Below are 16,628 nucleotides of genomic sequence, written 5' to 3'. Positions count from 1 at the left end.
ACATTTGCATGCAGAACATTCACTGGGAGAGAAAAAATTTGTATAACCAGTATGATCATACTCATAATGTTTTGCTTTAAATACTGTAAGAGGAGCATCATTAGCACCAACAGCAACACCACTACCACCACCAACAGCTCCATCAACAACAAAAGCCCACCCTCCAAAATTATTTTTCTTATAATGGTTGTTTCTCTAAATAATTCTATTTTTATTCTGTCGATGGCTTTAGGGTCCGATAAAGTTTGCACAGACCGTAAAGTAAGAAAAAATGGCATCTTCAATTCTCCATATATTAGAATGATGATTAGATCATTCAAAAAAAATATTAATTAAAAGAAAAAAATTAATTATAATTATATTTACTGCATCCTTCGGGGGTTGAAGAGATCAAGAAACTTTGCATTTTTAAGAGTTTTGGCAGACAACCATCTCAAGATTCTTGGACAGGAAACTCTTTCCTAGTAGTTCACTTGTTGTCTCAAATAAGGAATGACTTCAAACGTCCAAGCCTATAAAATAACGCCAATAAATCAAAACCATTATTGACCGATAAAAATAAATGATATCATAATAGAAGAAAGAAACATTTACCATTAAAGCCCATGGGAAGCCATATAAGTTGACTGTCTTTGGCGCTGACGGAGTCAACAAATATTTGACAGTAATTTTGAAGCTTTCATACCCCCATGGATAGCTGTTAATCACCTCAAGATCCTCAGAGAGCTTTATTAAACCGAGGCTTATATTGTTGTTAACGTCTCTCGCCCAAAGAATATTATGTACAAACCAAACCAAGCACAATGACTTCTTGTGCTTCTTTGAAAGTCCTTTAACTTTCAACGCTTCTATCAAATTTTTATTTTTGAAACCTGGACCAACAATGAACACTAGGTCATCACGATCACACGACTTGCCTTTGCCTTTTTTTGATGTGCGGGGTGCTTTTTTTGGGCTAGAATAGGTATAACTTGAGAAGGAAAAACATTTTAGTCCAGTAACTATGGCAAACTCCTTCCAACCAAAACAAATAGGCATGACATAGTAATTTATCCACACCTCTCCATCTTATCTTTGTTTTCATACATAAACCTACGTTTGAGAAGTTCATATACCATTTTCATTTGGAAACGAGCATTGTTGTCCTCTGGCAAATGAAGATATTTCCCAAAGCAGCTGTCCCTAAAATAAGCATCCAATTTTTGTTCTCGAAGTATTTTTCTGAAGGCGTCGAAATATTTTCCCATGGTTGACTTTACCACGAAATCACCCGTTAAATCTGCGACACCATCGCACTGTATTCTCACATGATAACGATCAATGCAGAAGGCTTTGATCAGCTGTTCGATGGAAGGGTTATTAGCATCTGCATCATCTCTTTTGAAACATTCTTCCTCCCCATGTTCATCATATTCTGCTTTCGATTGAGATAACGCTTGTAATGCAATCTCATAGAGTGGTGGATGTAGCCTAGCCGCTTCACTTGTTCCTTTACTTGGACTTGATTCGGTTTCTATTCTTTTGGGAACCATATTATCTAAAATTAACAGGAACATAAAATAATATATTATTGTTGATTAATGCATTGTTAAAAAAATAACAGTAAATCAAACAAGCAAAATAGTAAAATAACAGTTGCAACAGATCACCGTTCTGTTGCACTAGGTAGTACATCTTTTGCCGCATATAACCAAACTGTTGCAGCGGATGAGTAATCTGTTGCAACAATACAAAACATACCACTCATCTTTTAAGACAGATGAATGGTCTGTTCAACAAATCACACAACTGTTGTGACATCATCTGTGTCAACATATGAGTGATCTGTTGGAACAGTTAAATAATCTATAGCAACGGCTGAGTAATCTGTTGTGACAATCCAAAACATATCACTCATCTGCTGAGAAAAATGAATGGTCTGTGCAACAGGTCAGACATCTGTTGCAACACATGAATGATCTGTTGGAACAGTTATCAACGATCAATATTGTTTAGATTTATTCTAACATAGGGTCGTCTATCGCGGCAGATGAATGATCAGTTGGAAAAATCAAGTCTTGGACTTTTCCTGTAGGAAGAGTTGGTAGGATTTTATCCAACAGGAGGTTCATCTGTTGCATCAAATCATTAATTTGATGGTTCTTCCATTACACTATATGGTTAATTAGTTGCATCAGATTTTTTATCCGAAGCTTAATCTGTTGCAACATATGGTAAAGCTGTTGCATCAGATTATTAATCTGTTGCATAAGAATTCTAATCTGATGGTTCCTCTGGTGCATCAGATGGTTGATCTGTTGCATCATATGATAAATCGGTTGCATCAGATGGTTAATTTGTTGCACCAAATGGGTAATTTGTCGAAGAAAACAGTAGCACGATTTTGTCAAACAAAAAATAGCAATTTCACTATTTTTACCAAGAACAAGAACAGAACAAATCAAATCAAATTGTCCTTTTGTTTTTATAAACACAAACAATAAAAATCAAACTTCAAAAAAATGCAACAAACAACAAAATGTCATAATTCACTTCGAAAAGAGAAGAGAAGAAATACAAAAAATTAGGGTTTTATTCAGACCGCATTTCAAATTAGTGCAACAAATATTGAAATTGTTAACCAATACTACAAGAGAAGTTGGCTCGAGTTCCTCGTTTTCTTCAAGACTAAAAACTTCATAAATTTTTACTTGTGAAAGAAGAAAAGGACCGATGAAGAATTCGAAGCTGTTGTGGCCGGAAAGTAAGGTTGTCACGTCGATTGAAGTCGCTATTTGTAGTCGGATGTTGAAGTAGCCGAGGATTGAAATGACAAATTTGCAGAACAGTTGGTTGGGAGAGAGTTGAGAGAAGTTGTCGAGAGAGGGATAAGAGACAGGTTGATTGAATTGAAGAGGGGAACTCGAAGCCCAACTATTTATCGTCGGGAGTTGAAGGGAGAAATTTTGCAGAACTGTTGGTTGGAAGAGAGTTGAGAGAAGCTATCGAGAGAGAGGAGAGAGTGGTTGATTTGGATTGGAGAGGGAGTGGGTTGGGTTGATTTGTATTTTTGAAAAGATTAGAAAGTTTTGAAAATATTAATCAACTTCACAATTAACTTGATCAAGTTTTCTAATAATGTTTGACCCTATCTGTTGATCAATGTCACCAATCCTTCATTCAAGACTTAAAATACACCTATTCTTCAATTTTCTCTAGTTAGAAGTTGCAGAAGATTATACTCACTAAGTTTTATAGTTGGAAAGTTATTAATATTTCGAATTGTTAACTAACAAGGATCATTTAAATTCAAAGTGCAAACTTTAACGGACTTTTTGATTATTTTTCTCTCATTTTTTGAGTCAATTTTAGCAATTATTGATTTTTAAGAAAAATACATAAAGTTCGATGATATTATTGAAACCAAAAAAAAGATAAATAACTTTATTGAGATATTTCCCTAAGTTGAGTGATAATATCAGGAATTTACTCGGTCAATACCCATCCATACACTGCCACAGGGATCACAAGGCTATAATCTAATATGGGCATAAAGGGAGTTCAAAAATGATTTTGTACTCCTCGTTAATTGATTATTTTGTTAACTGAACATACTTGAAGCCCAAACAAGTTGGAAATTGACCGTAAAAATCATCAGAAACTTAGTAGTCTAACTAATCTACAGAAATAAAATTCTTTGCTGTGTTTTTTCTGACTTTGTCCTCATGTAGGCGAAATGTTATTTCGATAAATAAATCCCTTAAGTTTGCTCTCTAAAAGATATGTCAATAAAGTTTTATAATATCTTGGTAGAGTAATTTTCATAGATAGTCATTCATGTTTTAGCAATTACCCATAAATATCACTTTTAGTTTTATAGAACAAGAATATCACCCAACTATCTCTATTTTTCATAAAAAAATACTAACACTTTAAAAACCTTCTTCTCGCCTACTTGGCATGCCATATTGTTAAAATCTTATTTTCTTAATAATAAACTTATTTAACTCTTCAAATTCATTTACTTAAACCCACATCTTATAAACTACAAGAAAAATCTAAATTCCGTAAAATAAAAATTAGAATTTGCAAAAAAAATTATCAGTATCCTAATTCTCTACAAGTTTTTCAATCAAACTAATTCGATGAAAAACCTATAATTTTTTCTATCAAACACAATTTGAAGGAGAAAATCTATTTTTTTTCTCAAACAAAATTTGTTAAAGAAATCTTAAAGGTAATTATCATCTGAAAATTTTAATTTGCATGTAGTCTCCTACAAAATTTTAAACAAGATCTTTTTGATAAAAAGATAGTAAAAAAAATGAAGTCTTGCGGATTTTCCCCACGTAAATTTCATAAACAAATCAAATAAATCTGCAAAATTAATATAGGCAAAAAACTTTAGAAAACAGAAATATATTTTTTTTAATTTAATTTTTTCATATTATTTTTTATTTCTAATACACTATATTTATCTTATTATATAATTAAATGTCAATTTATATCCTTTCCTCATCCTAAACACACAAAAAACAAGCGATAATTGGTTGAGTACTATTTTAAAGATTTATTTGTAATATTAGTTCATTTTGTTAATATTTTTAAAAAATTTAATTTGTTTCATGAATAAATAACGTTTCTTTCCTTCAAAAATAGTACATTTAATACTTATATGAAAATCTGAAAGCCATCTTTTTATTTCTTTACCTTGTAAGAATCTTTAGTAGATGAAATAAATAATCAAAAGATATTAAATTAGTACTAATTCATATAAATACCTTGAGCTTTAAAAATATTATTAAGTGGTGAAATAAATAAATTACAAAAACTTTGAAAAGTATCAAATAAAATAATGGAAATTTTAGCTTTATGAGTACACTTAGACACAAACTACTTCATTGATAAGTAATGTGCATAACATTACCAGAGGAATTATTTTCCTTAAGTTGTGTGATTATCTAATAATTTTATCATGTGATATAATAATTTTTCTCGTATCGAATAAATATTAATATAATTTATATTCTATTTTTCGAGAAAGAGAAAATAAGTACAAAATTTAAAGTACATAATTAAATTGTTTCACAATGATAAATATATCATGTGTATTTATTTTTTTAAAAAGTAGGACAAAATTTAGTTAAATAAATCTATTTATTAGTATATATATATATATATATAAAAGAAATTTTAATGACATGGCATGCCAACTAGGAGAGAAGAAATATTTTTGAAGTGTCAAATATATTTTGAGGAAAATAAAAATAGTTGAGTGATACTTTTATCCTAAAAATAAAAATAAAAATAAAAATGATATTTATAGATAGTTTTCAAAACATGGATCACTATCCGTGAAAATTCCTCTATCTTGTTAGCCTAATAAGCTCCTCAGTATTTTCATTTGAGTTGTGGGGATAAATTAGTGAGATCAATTGAATTATAGCAGACAAAACATCATATGCTTAAAAAACTAAATCAGCATATAATTAGTTGTTGGCTCGACAGGAAAATGAGCCATCAGTTTTGTCGACTTATCATAACGATTCATTCATTGGATTAGAAATTTATTTTCAAATCCATAGGTACATGGGACGCCTCCTAGCAAAGTGAACAACAAAAAAGTAATTAATTAGATGGAGTACGTCGAGATCGTGCATTAGGATAAAAAATTAATTGAAAGTGAGCGTAGACTTATTTTTTGATAGATTTAATTTTGACGGTACTTATCATAGTATTAACTTTATTTTTGTAGGTCTTAATTTATTTTTTTTATTGTCATCTATTGCTTCTTATGTTTTGACTATTACATTATTTTATTTTTGTTACCGTCTCATTATTACTAACTATGTTTTTGTCATTATCATTTACATTTTCATACCTATTGAAATTTGCTATACTCAAGCTAAGATCTTTCGAAACAACCTCTCTACTTCATCCTAAGGTCTACATATTCCCTACATTTCCCAAATTCAATTGAGCATGTGTTGTTATAATTTATATTTCAATATAATTACTACATGATATATGTTTGAGTATACATTATTATCACTTATTTATGATTAATTAATAGAAGCATATGCTTTACTTTATTAAATCACTTAGTAATAATATAATAATAAGTAACCGGTGTAATTATTTACTGTACATGCTATGTAGCTACTGTTAAATATTTTGAAGAAAAAAGTTTTTGCAAAAGAGGGAAATCAATATTTTGCAAAAAGTATTTTTCAATCAAATAAGAACGTCCCATTCTAGTTTCACAATTTCGGTAGAAAAATATTTTTATTTTAAATATAAGTTTTGGAGGAACAAACACCAATTATTAGTTAGGCGGTCTGAAAACGACGACGTAGTAGCTGTCTTGGTTGTACTTGTCTCTCGTTTAGCTCATATTTGCTTATCGATTGCGAAGTTGGCAACTGTCTTAACCAAATTAGTCTTCACCGGCGAACTGTAAAACCCTCATCTTACAATGTCATGGTTTGCTAGATCCATTGCCAACACTCTCAGACTCGAGGACGACGTCGTTTCAAGTCCCAATCACCATCACTCTACTGATCAACCAACCACACAGAAGCAACAAACAGTTGATGTTGATGTTGATGTTGATGATTCATCGCCAGTATCGCCGTCACGCGGCGTTAAGGAGGACATATCTGAGCTGACCAAAACCCTAACCCGTCAATTTTGGGGAGTGGCTTCTTTCCTGGCCCCACCGCCACAATCCGAACCCGATAAGACTCTACTGGATCCAGATGAAGAGGAATCGGATCCTGCGGGGATCGCGGGTTTAAGAAGCGATATTATTGAAATCGGGGGTAGATTTAAGAGTGGGATATCTAAGTTTTCCAAGAATATTCCTGTATCGGAGATCACTAAAATGGCGTCTAACTTACTGCAACTGGGAGAGGAGGAGGAGGAAGATCCAGGTAGAGGTGCAGTTGGTGTTACTGAGGAAGTAGTGGCTTTTGTAAGGGACATTGCTATGCATCCTGAGACTTGGTTGGATTTCCCTTTGCTCGATGATGAAGACGATGAAGGTATCTTTTTCTATATTTATCAAATTTTAAGCCTGCAATGTTTTCTTTCGTTGCGATTTTTCTTGTTTATATCAGTACTCATTACTGTGTGCAAAACTGATTTTGGTTATTAGAATGCTCTATGATGAACCTTTTTTTAAGTGTTTGGACTGCTTAGGCGTCATACAGCATGGCTTATTGGCTTGAACGTGAGCATATTTTTCTTTCCTAACTGAAGATGATATGAAATGAAATTGTTGGATAACAAGCAGATTTCAAAGGTTAAATATACTCTTGGAGATTTGTAGCTTGTGAAAGATTACCCATCAATTCACACTGGTCATTAAGTTAACACTATAAGTATTAGGTAGCAGCTCAAAGATAGAAATGTGGAAGCTTTATTTAGGTTTCAATTTGATTAATGCAGGATTCCTCTAACTGGGGTTCTAAGACTGCGGCACTGATCTGAATCCGTTGGTTTTGCAAAATCAAGCATAGGATAAGTGATTGTTAATTATTGTGGTACTGTTAATTTTATATTTCAAATCTGAATTAGGGGATCAGAGAAATTGAAATTCCTTCTTGGTTAGTCGTAAAACATTGTCCTAGGAAATGAAATTTGTGGATTCAAGTATTTAATGGAATTCAAAATAAATATTAAAAGAACTTGAGTAGGGGTTGTTTTAATTGCCAAAAAAACATGAATAGAGGTAAAGAGTGCACTGCTTGTTTGGGATACTTGAAAGTAGAGGATTAAAAATTGCTTTGTGAACTTTACCTTTCTAGAAAAAAATAAAGTTGCTAACTTTGTGCACATTTCTTTTGCATGTCCAGCAGTCAAACGGATGCTTTTTCTTGTAAGTTTTATGAATACTCCCATTATGTTGGTGACATGTAAATATGCCGACTCCCTTTCTCACTTTCATTTTCTTATTTAGGAATTGAAGAGGTATTTTTTCTGCCTACTTACATGAATGGTTAAAGTCTGAAAGACACTCTAACAGATGACTTAACATCTTTGATATATTAGTTGATGACACCAAATCACTATTGACTGCCGCTTTTAGATCAATTTTTCAAATTGTTGATCCTTCCTTCATGTATCATATACACATTCTTCCTCTTAAATATCCCATTGCATGTTTTCTGTGGTGCTGCTTTGCTTGCGAATATCAAAATCTTTATATAGACATTATAGACTATTGGTTATCATCATGCATGACTGTAACTCTTTTTCACAGTTACTGTGTAATGTATGCTCTGCATTACATATATTTGAAGATGGAATATCTAAGCATGTAGCTTTATCTGTTACAGTGGATTTTGACTTGTCTGATGCACAACAAGAGCATGCATTAGCTGTTGAGAGTCTTGCTCCAAGACTGGCCGCTTTGAGAATTGAACTCTGCCCAGGTTACATGAGTGAGGCTCGCTTTTGGGAGATTTACTTTGTTCTCCTACACCCTAGACTGGATAAACAAGATGCTGAACTTTTATCCACACCCCAGGTAAGGTGGTGCATGCAATGCTAGTAATGGTTCCATTTCTCATTTACGATCTATTTAGCACTTGAAATGATGCACTTTTTTTGTTCTTTTATCAAAGGAAAAAAATGCTTTATCTGCAAAGGTAGTAAAAGATGTTCCATGCATAACTTACCACTTTTGACTCATTGGTTTATGACAACAATTTCTCCTGGTTCCTAATGAGTAAAATGTAGTTTAATGGATGTGTTGTTGGATCTAGAGAGAGGCTGATTAGGATTTAATGAATGGAAGGTCAGTAGTTAAATGTTCTTTTTTCGAGTTAGTCAAATTTTTCATCCTTTTTTTTCCTCTTTGATTAGGTCGGCAGTTCACTCATACAATCTCCATTAAGGTCATCTTTTGTCTGGGCTGGTTATGAAATATGTACTGGAGTTTTTATGGTAGAATTGGACTAAGATAGTCTCAAGAAACGTGGGACTAAGATGTGCACACTAAGATAATCTCAAGAAATGTGGAACTAAGATGTGCACAACTCTTACTGTAAAGTAGCTCGTGTCACTATTTATGATGGATAATTGAGTAAGTCTGAAGGAGCACAGTGAGAAGTATCCTTGTTGTAAAGTAGGTCTCGTGTTACTTTACATGCTCATTATATTGATGCCATATTGCCACTTGGCTATTCAGGGGAAGTTAGTCGAAAAATCTTCCTATCTGTCTTTTCGCTACAAATCTTTCCTTCTTTTTTATTTTGCTGCTTGGAAATTCTTCTGCTCCTCTATCATCTCCGCTCTTTTGGCATTTGAAAGCTTCAAGGTTGTACTTCTGATTGCATTACTTGATGTTCACAGTTTTTCTGGTGAGCTTCCTGTGATATTTTGGGCTTCTTGTTGACCCCCTGACCCCCCTACTGTGTACCATTAATGTGTATCATACAATAGTTGTGCGTGTTGATGAGTAGGTAGGGAAACTATAATCTGTCCATCTATATAATGAGTATGGATCCAATAGTAAAGCAGAGCGATTGCTCGTGCTTGGTTAGTTGGCATATGAACAAAGCATGCCCTTGTTAAAATCAAACAATTACCTAAGCGTGCCTGTTATTTCTCGTACTTGAGAATAGTTGTTGTTAACCTTTGAAAATGCTGATTCTGTGAGCAGGTAGTCAAAGCCAGAGCCTCATTGGCGCAAGAGTTACATAAGCGAATCAAGCCAATAGAAAAAGATTTGTCAAAGGAGAAAACTTTTGAATCAACTGAGGGGGTTGGTTTTCAACGTGAGGAGATGCTTGCTGCCCCGTCCGCTGCTCTGTCTAAGGATGTGGTTCAAGACATGTCTAGTGTGGATGTTGCCACTTCATCTACAGTTGCCGACTCTGTCATCGACGTGCACCCTGACATTGATGAAAATCAAACAGTTGATAAACTTGTGGTTGGAGGACCTATTACCCGAAGCAAAGATGAAAAATTGCAATCTGCATCAGCGTCTAAGTTGGAGGATAGTGATGAAGAGGATGCTGATGATTGGTTAAAGGAAGAAAACACGGAAATTACAGGTACAAGTAAAACCAGTATGTCCTTTGAGGATGATGAGGATGTGTCTTTCAGTGATCTTGAAGAGGATGATTCTGATAAGCCTACAAAATCAAAGAAAGTAGTTTACAGTTCTGATAAGGACTCGCAAGATTGGGTCCAGTTGAAGAAAAGCTCCCCTGACTTGTCTAGAGATACCAGCTCTGTCAATCAGATTGGTTCTGTTAAGGAAAATGTGCAGAACTCTGATATCAAAGAATCAAATGATTGGCTGGATATTGATGACCTTGAGGTGGCATGAACTTATGTAAGATTTAAATATAGTTGTCGTTCCTCTCATTTATTGTTGTGAATAGCTATTCCCTATCCTCCAGCCTGTGCTCTGCGCTGTCTCCCAAACTGTTTGTACATAGAATGCATACCGAATAACGATTGGGTTGCTCCTGTTATTATGCTAATGCAGCTTCAGTAACGCCTCCTTGATGATCTGATGGTGTCTTCCTACTTATGTCACTATATGAGCATGACTCAAAAGAAGATCAATTCCTAATACAATTGTCGAGTTTAATATAAATTGACCTGTGAAATCGTTAAAAAATAGTTTCATGAGTCAGATCTTCTTCACTCGTTAAGTTTAGGTGTCGCCTCCAGCTTAGCGAGACTTGACCTTTTAGCTTCGCCTAAGCTAGATCCAGTCCACTGATTAAGACAGACGTTAAATGGAGTTCATAGGATGTCACTTTCCCTTTCATCAGTTCCCAGTTTGCAGATACATGTTAGAAGAGGGGGGAGTAGTTGATAGATGCACCACTGGTTGACGAACTTCCAATGGTTTTGTGCTGCTAAGATACGTACATTGTACCGTTTGTCTATTGTTATCTACAAGAGTTACTAATTATTTACAGATGGATGTTGCTATTTACTTGCAATATGGCATAAACACACTAGGGTCTTCAGATTACTACTTGGAATCTTAGGATTTTATAGGTCTGAAATTGCTGGAAAGCCACTCAAGTTGAGACCAAAACATGCTTCCTAATGAGAAGCCAGGTTTGTCGTCTTGCTTGCCGCTGCTACTGCTTATGCTTATGCTAGGGCTTGTATTTGACGAAGTAGATGGTTGAGAAGATGGCCTCCCTGAGAATTCATTTGCCACCAGGACAGTGCCTCCAATTTCTCGTCTTACTATCTCCAAGGTTTCTGGATTAACAGCTTGCCCTGAAGTATCTTTTACATAGAATGTGCCAACTGCTTGCTCTCCCTGTACCCCAATCTCAGCCCTGCTTATGGATAATCCATTCTCCCGAAACACTCTCGTGACATCTGCTAACAATCCTACCCTGTTTTGAGTAGTAACATCCAGCCTCAATCCCTGTACAGATTGTATAATAACTTGATATTGTTGGTGCACTTCGTTATAGGGGAGAGGGAAGTATATACTATGAAAGATAGTACAGTAAACGCTATGCTAGTTAATTCATATCAAAAACGTACATGGGATACTCTCCTCTCAGTGGCAGCCTTCAGATTTTGGGTCATTCGACTTCTTTCACTTTCTGAATCCAAAGTCCATCCATTCTGGTGTCTCACATAGTATTCCTGTGATTTTTCATGCATACGAGGAGAGTCAAAACAAAGAGTGTATTTTTTGACTTTGGTAGTGCCTGGACCTGAACCACACTAGGACTTTGCGGGATCAGTTACAGAAAGGGCAAAAGTAACAGATTACCTGAAAGGCAATGGATTCAAAAGAGCTGATGGAGGCATGGAATACAACATATTGCAAGTCTGTCAAGGTGCAGATGGTGTCAAATAGCAATTTGGGTCTGTCTATACTCCTCACAGTAACAATGGAGTAGCCCTTCTCCTTGCAGTTTTCTATCTTCACTTCTGTGCTATTACATCCCTCCTTCTGCCTCTGTGCTACATCTTCACTTGAGTCATAACCACAAGAACAACATTGTTCATAGTCTCTGTCAGCAGCCATCAACTGATGGAGCCGCCTTTCTGTATGGGTCTGGCTAGGTGCAGGGGCAGCCAACCTCACACTTTGTCGCTCTCCTTCATAATGGTGGGCCTCAACAACATTCTCCAGTTGGGCCTGTATTTGGGCCACTCGATAGGGATCCAGCATTGTCCCATGCTTCAGTTCATCTTCCATGTAAACGATGCATGCTGCTCGATTGTTATGTGTCCATGCCACGGCACCAGAGACGTGGCATCCCAACTCAGCCAGCACAGCAGATATCTCAGAAAATAGTCCTGGTCTATCTGTCGCCGTCATCTCCATAGCTGTGTGCTCCATTGAGACATGCCTGGGCCTTACATATCTACCAACAGATGCTTGGACTTCCCTGGGCCCTCTTCTACTAGCGCAAATAGCCTGTCAGAAACTAAGCTTGTGAGTTAAATGTTAATTTGAAAAATGAAAAACAGAAACATATATACTAGTATATTTTTGGACTACAGCAGCCAGCACACATTTCTTTTTTCTTTTTCAAAATAGAACTGGGGAAACTATAGGCCTCATCTTAATATCCACTAAATGGTTTTCTTGGAAGTACTTTAATCAAGTGAATAAAGCATAGACTAACCTGTTCGATGTAGTGGATGAGGCTTTCGTCAGTGATTTTGTTTCCAAGTTGGTCAGTCACGTGGAAAACTGGTAAAGATATAACCAAAAAAATTTTAAAAAAAAACACATATAGTTGTGAATGACTCAGATATAGATCAGAAAGTTGTTACTTGCATTTTATATTGGATTATAATATTCAAACCAGCTGTACGTTTTCTTGATTTGTTTTGGGAAAGAAGTTGAAGTGAGTGGTGAGATGAGAAAAGGTATAGAGGAAAAGGAGAACTAACCATCCATTAACCAGCCACCATCAGAGCATATGTATGATCTTAGAATCAGTAGGTCCAGATCCGTCAGCACTTGGACCATCTCCAGCAATATACCGTGTTTGTTCGCACTATCAACCTGTGGTCCAAAAGTAACAATAACTATGTCTCATATTCCATTTTCATGCAAACTTTGCGCTGTATGAATGTCCATATCGCTCAATTTATACTCGTCTTAGTCCACTATTACACAGCAGAAATTGCAGCGCTGCACAGTTAAACTTAGCAGAAACCAAATTCCAGTTCTCTTTTAGCTTTTTAGTTACACAACACAAGAACTGGATGAGAATCTCCTACTTAAAAGTCGTCTTTTATCAACTAATGTAGCATTTCCTAGTTCTTTCACAACAAAAAATATTCACAATACCATAACGATAGTGGACCCTATAAGAAAGTCTTCTTGTATGATTAAATAATTAGCATTGTAATTAGCAATACCATAAACAGCTGCAGTAGGCAATCATTAGCTTTTCCTGTGGTTCTCCGAAATTCCTCCTATGGGATTAATTGCTGATGAGAAATTGAGGAGAGGCCAGTGCAATTAATTTAGTATAATTATAGTACTATCATCTATTTAAAAATTGTTCATCTATATCCGCACATGGATTAATCTTAAAGCACCAACACGAGAAATATATATATATATAAAAAAAAAAAATTATCGCCTAACTTAATTGATTACCGCCTAACTAAACGATGGTAATGCAGGTTTATAGGCTAGTTACCATTAATTAATACTCCTGTATGTTAGGCGGTATATACCTTCTTTAGTTATTTTGGAATCTAAGATGGAATCCATTAACTAGTTGGATACTCGAACTTATACCAACAAAAAGCAAATTAAACCAAGTTATTATCTAACATATCCATCAGTATTTCCAATTAAAATGGGACAGATAGAATAATAGTTAACTGATAATGATTTTTATTTACCTTCACAATAGTGCTGTCTCTGCAAGAATCATTATCAATACACACCCTGAAAAGCCAAAGCAATAAAAAAAAGGGGGCTTACATCTCTAAGCAGTATAAAAGTTATTTACACAAATCTTAATGAAAATGCCAGAAATCTTTACAGAAGCTATAACTTAAATCCAAGAAAATTACTAAAGAAAATAAGCGTCTCTTCCATACACATGAAAGCTTTGTCAAAGACTGCTGTAACAATCAAATCAGATGATCCGTCCGTTTAATATGTTTGTGTTACTTTCTTGTAAGTAGTTCAAAAACAATTGTCTCTTTTCTTTCTTGGCCGCTCTCTAATTCTAACGCATGTAACATGTTCAAAGCTACAAGATTAAAGATCATTTTAGTACATTCACGTATCTGTAGTTTAAAACCACGACGTTCAAAAATGTTTTTACTTTATATACCCGTGCCAAATCAAAATTAAACCAGACAGACATAGATTGAAACAAAGGAATAGATGGCAGTATTATTGAAAGAGTAGGGAGTTAAAGCTAAACCTGGGAGGGTGAATTCTTTCAATGAGTGATTCGAACTCATGATCACCATAGGGTTTGTAAGCAGCAATCTCCATGCTTTCTCTTGATCGAAGCTGCTTTTATTCTGTGATATGAAAACAGACAAACGTGAGAAAATCCACATTTTTATATATAAACAATACAATACAACTTGCAGCCGCCTGTATTTGAATAAAAAAGTAGAAAACAGAATAACAAAAAAACAACGGTAACGCGTGGGGCTGAAAAAAAAGATAGAAAAGAACAATGGTAACTAGCTGCCAAATTTGTTTTTGTCACGTTAACAGAAAGATTTGAATGGTAAATGGTGATAATCTATCCAAGAATAACACCTCCAAATTGAAATTGATGATGATAACAAGAAGTAGAGATTAATATACGAAGAGATCACAACTTAAAAGGAGGAATTTTCCAACCCTTTTCCCCCCATTATTAATTTCTTGATGCAGAAGAATAAGAAAACACAAGAAGAAGAAAAAATTGGAACTTTGATAAACGTAGCAAAAGCCAGCTAGGTTGAATGCAAATAAAGATTTTGACCAAGAATTGATACATACATACAATTTGATATTAAAAAATATTTGGGCTTAAACATCTTTTACCTTTTAGCGGTGGAATAAGCTTGTAATTTCAATGTAGAATTCAGATTTTGTGTTAAGAGAGAGAGAGAGAGAGAGAGAGAAATAGTAATATATGTGAAGGGAAGGGGAGTAAGAGACAGAGTCAAAATGGGGATCAAACAGTATAAGGAGAGAGAGGAGAGATGTTATGTGTTGTGTGATTCTTCTTCTTCTTATTATTACTATGTGGCTCTCCTAACTGAGGGAAGATCCGTACTTACTGTTTCCTTTTCCTTTTCCCATCCACAAGAAACCTCCCCTTTCACCTCATGTTTTTCTCCTTTTATTTCCCCCCTTTTACTCTTCTTTTCTCTTATAATTATACTAGTTTAGCCGTTCCTCGCACCTGTAATTTTTGATTATTTAAAATTAAATAATTTTATTTATTACGAAGGTTTTTAATAAAGTGTAAAAAATTCAAACATATATTTTATTATAAGTACATATATATTTACCATCAGAAATTTCAAGTAGTTAATTGATTTAATATATTGTAGATGTAAATGTAGATTTATAAACCTTTTAAATCTTTTTAAAATCAAATTTAGTTGATTTAGAATTCTTAAAGCCGATTTTGTTTAAAACAAAGCTTTTAAAAAAGGACAAAAGGTTAAAGTGACATTTCTAAGACCCTTCACACGTTTAATATATTATAAATTATAGATATAGATATAAGTTATAGAATACATATAGAGAGAGAAAAAAAGATTATAAATATAGTATGCTTTGCACGTGTGTCTTACATATATATATATATATATATTATTATTAACAAATAAATATGGTATCTCAAATCATACTACGAAAAGTTCTATCGTTTTTTGAGTTTGTAAGATTTATGATGACACGTGTTGCTTTATGAGCTTTTTTTATCTTTATAAATTTAACTCATAATGAGATTTTTTTATGACTACATAAGTTAATCCGTTGTTGCTTCATTATCCCTGCAACAACAATGGTTTTCAATCTAATGAATCAATTTGAAAATTTTGGTAACTTGCCTGTTTTATGTCTTTACAAATTCTTTTCAAAATTAATTTTAATTATATTTTAAATAAGTGATTACTAAATAAATTAAATCATGTGCAAACAAATCTAAAAAATATGTGAAAGGCTATAATAGCGATAAATAATATTTATGAATGCGTACTTTAAAAAATATTTAAGAAAATTACACAATAATCAATATGTGATTACAAATAATACTATCTATAAAATTATACATTTAACAACAAAAAAAGAGGAACAATATTAGCGTAAATGATAAGAGAATTTCTATTTTTATTTTACATGCGACCCTCTATACATCGGACAATAACTTAATAATGTAAAGTGAATTTTGTTAGAGCTATACAATGGTTTCTTGTTTTGAATTCCAGAAAGAATCATAGCGATGTTCACGCGAATGTCTTTTAATAAGTTAAACCTCTGATATTTCCTTACAAGGATTAAACTCAAATTATGAGCATATTGATGTGACCTATACAACGTAGCATCGTGCGAAAGCTTATACAGAAATCTTGAGCGACGATAACAAAGAAAAAACTTGTATGAGGACCACATTATGAATTTGATTGTATAGTGAATTTGAATAGAGCTATACAAT

General features: G+C 34.0%; 2 protein-coding genes across 3 annotated transcripts; one reads left to right on the top strand and one right to left on the bottom strand.

Annotated features, from left to right (window-relative positions):
- Window positions 1-6,008: 6,008 nt before the first annotated feature.
- Window positions 6,009-10,503, top strand: LOC107860173. The gene is made up of 3 exons (XM_016705444.2): window positions 6,009-7,022; window positions 8,319-8,509; window positions 9,647-10,503. The coding sequence occupies exons 1-3, from the start codon at window positions 6,455-6,457 to the stop codon at window positions 10,316-10,318; spliced, it is 1,431 nt and encodes a 476-aa protein (XP_016560930.2). The 5' UTR covers window positions 6,009-6,454; the 3' UTR covers window positions 10,319-10,503.
- Window positions 10,504-10,733: 230 nt separating this feature from the next.
- Window positions 10,734-15,326, bottom strand: LOC107860172 (ACT domain-containing protein ACR1). Of its 2 annotated transcripts, none has more exons than XM_016705442.2 (8): window positions 15,005-15,326; window positions 14,385-14,487; window positions 13,852-13,897; window positions 12,883-12,997; window positions 12,612-12,679; window positions 11,747-12,400; window positions 11,512-11,616; window positions 10,734-11,389 (listed from the first exon to the last, which is right to left on the bottom strand). In XM_016705442.2, exons 2-8 carry the CDS (start codon window positions 14,456-14,458, stop codon window positions 10,991-10,993), a joined length of 1,461 nt encoding a protein of 486 aa, XP_016560928.1. In that variant the 5' UTR covers window positions 14,459-14,487; window positions 15,005-15,326; the 3' UTR covers window positions 10,734-10,990. The 2 variants fall into 2 exon arrangements, with proteins under 2 accessions (XP_016560928.1, XP_016560929.1); XM_016705443.2 differs by having other exon boundaries at window positions 15,244-15,315.
- Between the last annotated feature and the right edge of the window lie 1,302 nt (window positions 15,327-16,628).

Source organism: Capsicum annuum, chromosome 2 (genome assembly GCF_002878395.1).
Source record: "Capsicum annuum cultivar UCD-10X-F1 chromosome 2, UCD10Xv1.1, whole genome shotgun sequence".
NCBI lineage: Eukaryota > Viridiplantae > Streptophyta > Magnoliopsida > Solanales > Solanaceae > Capsicum > Capsicum annuum.
The sequence above is the reverse complement of the archived record's forward strand: the minus strand, read 5'-3'. Positions and strand labels throughout refer to the sequence as shown.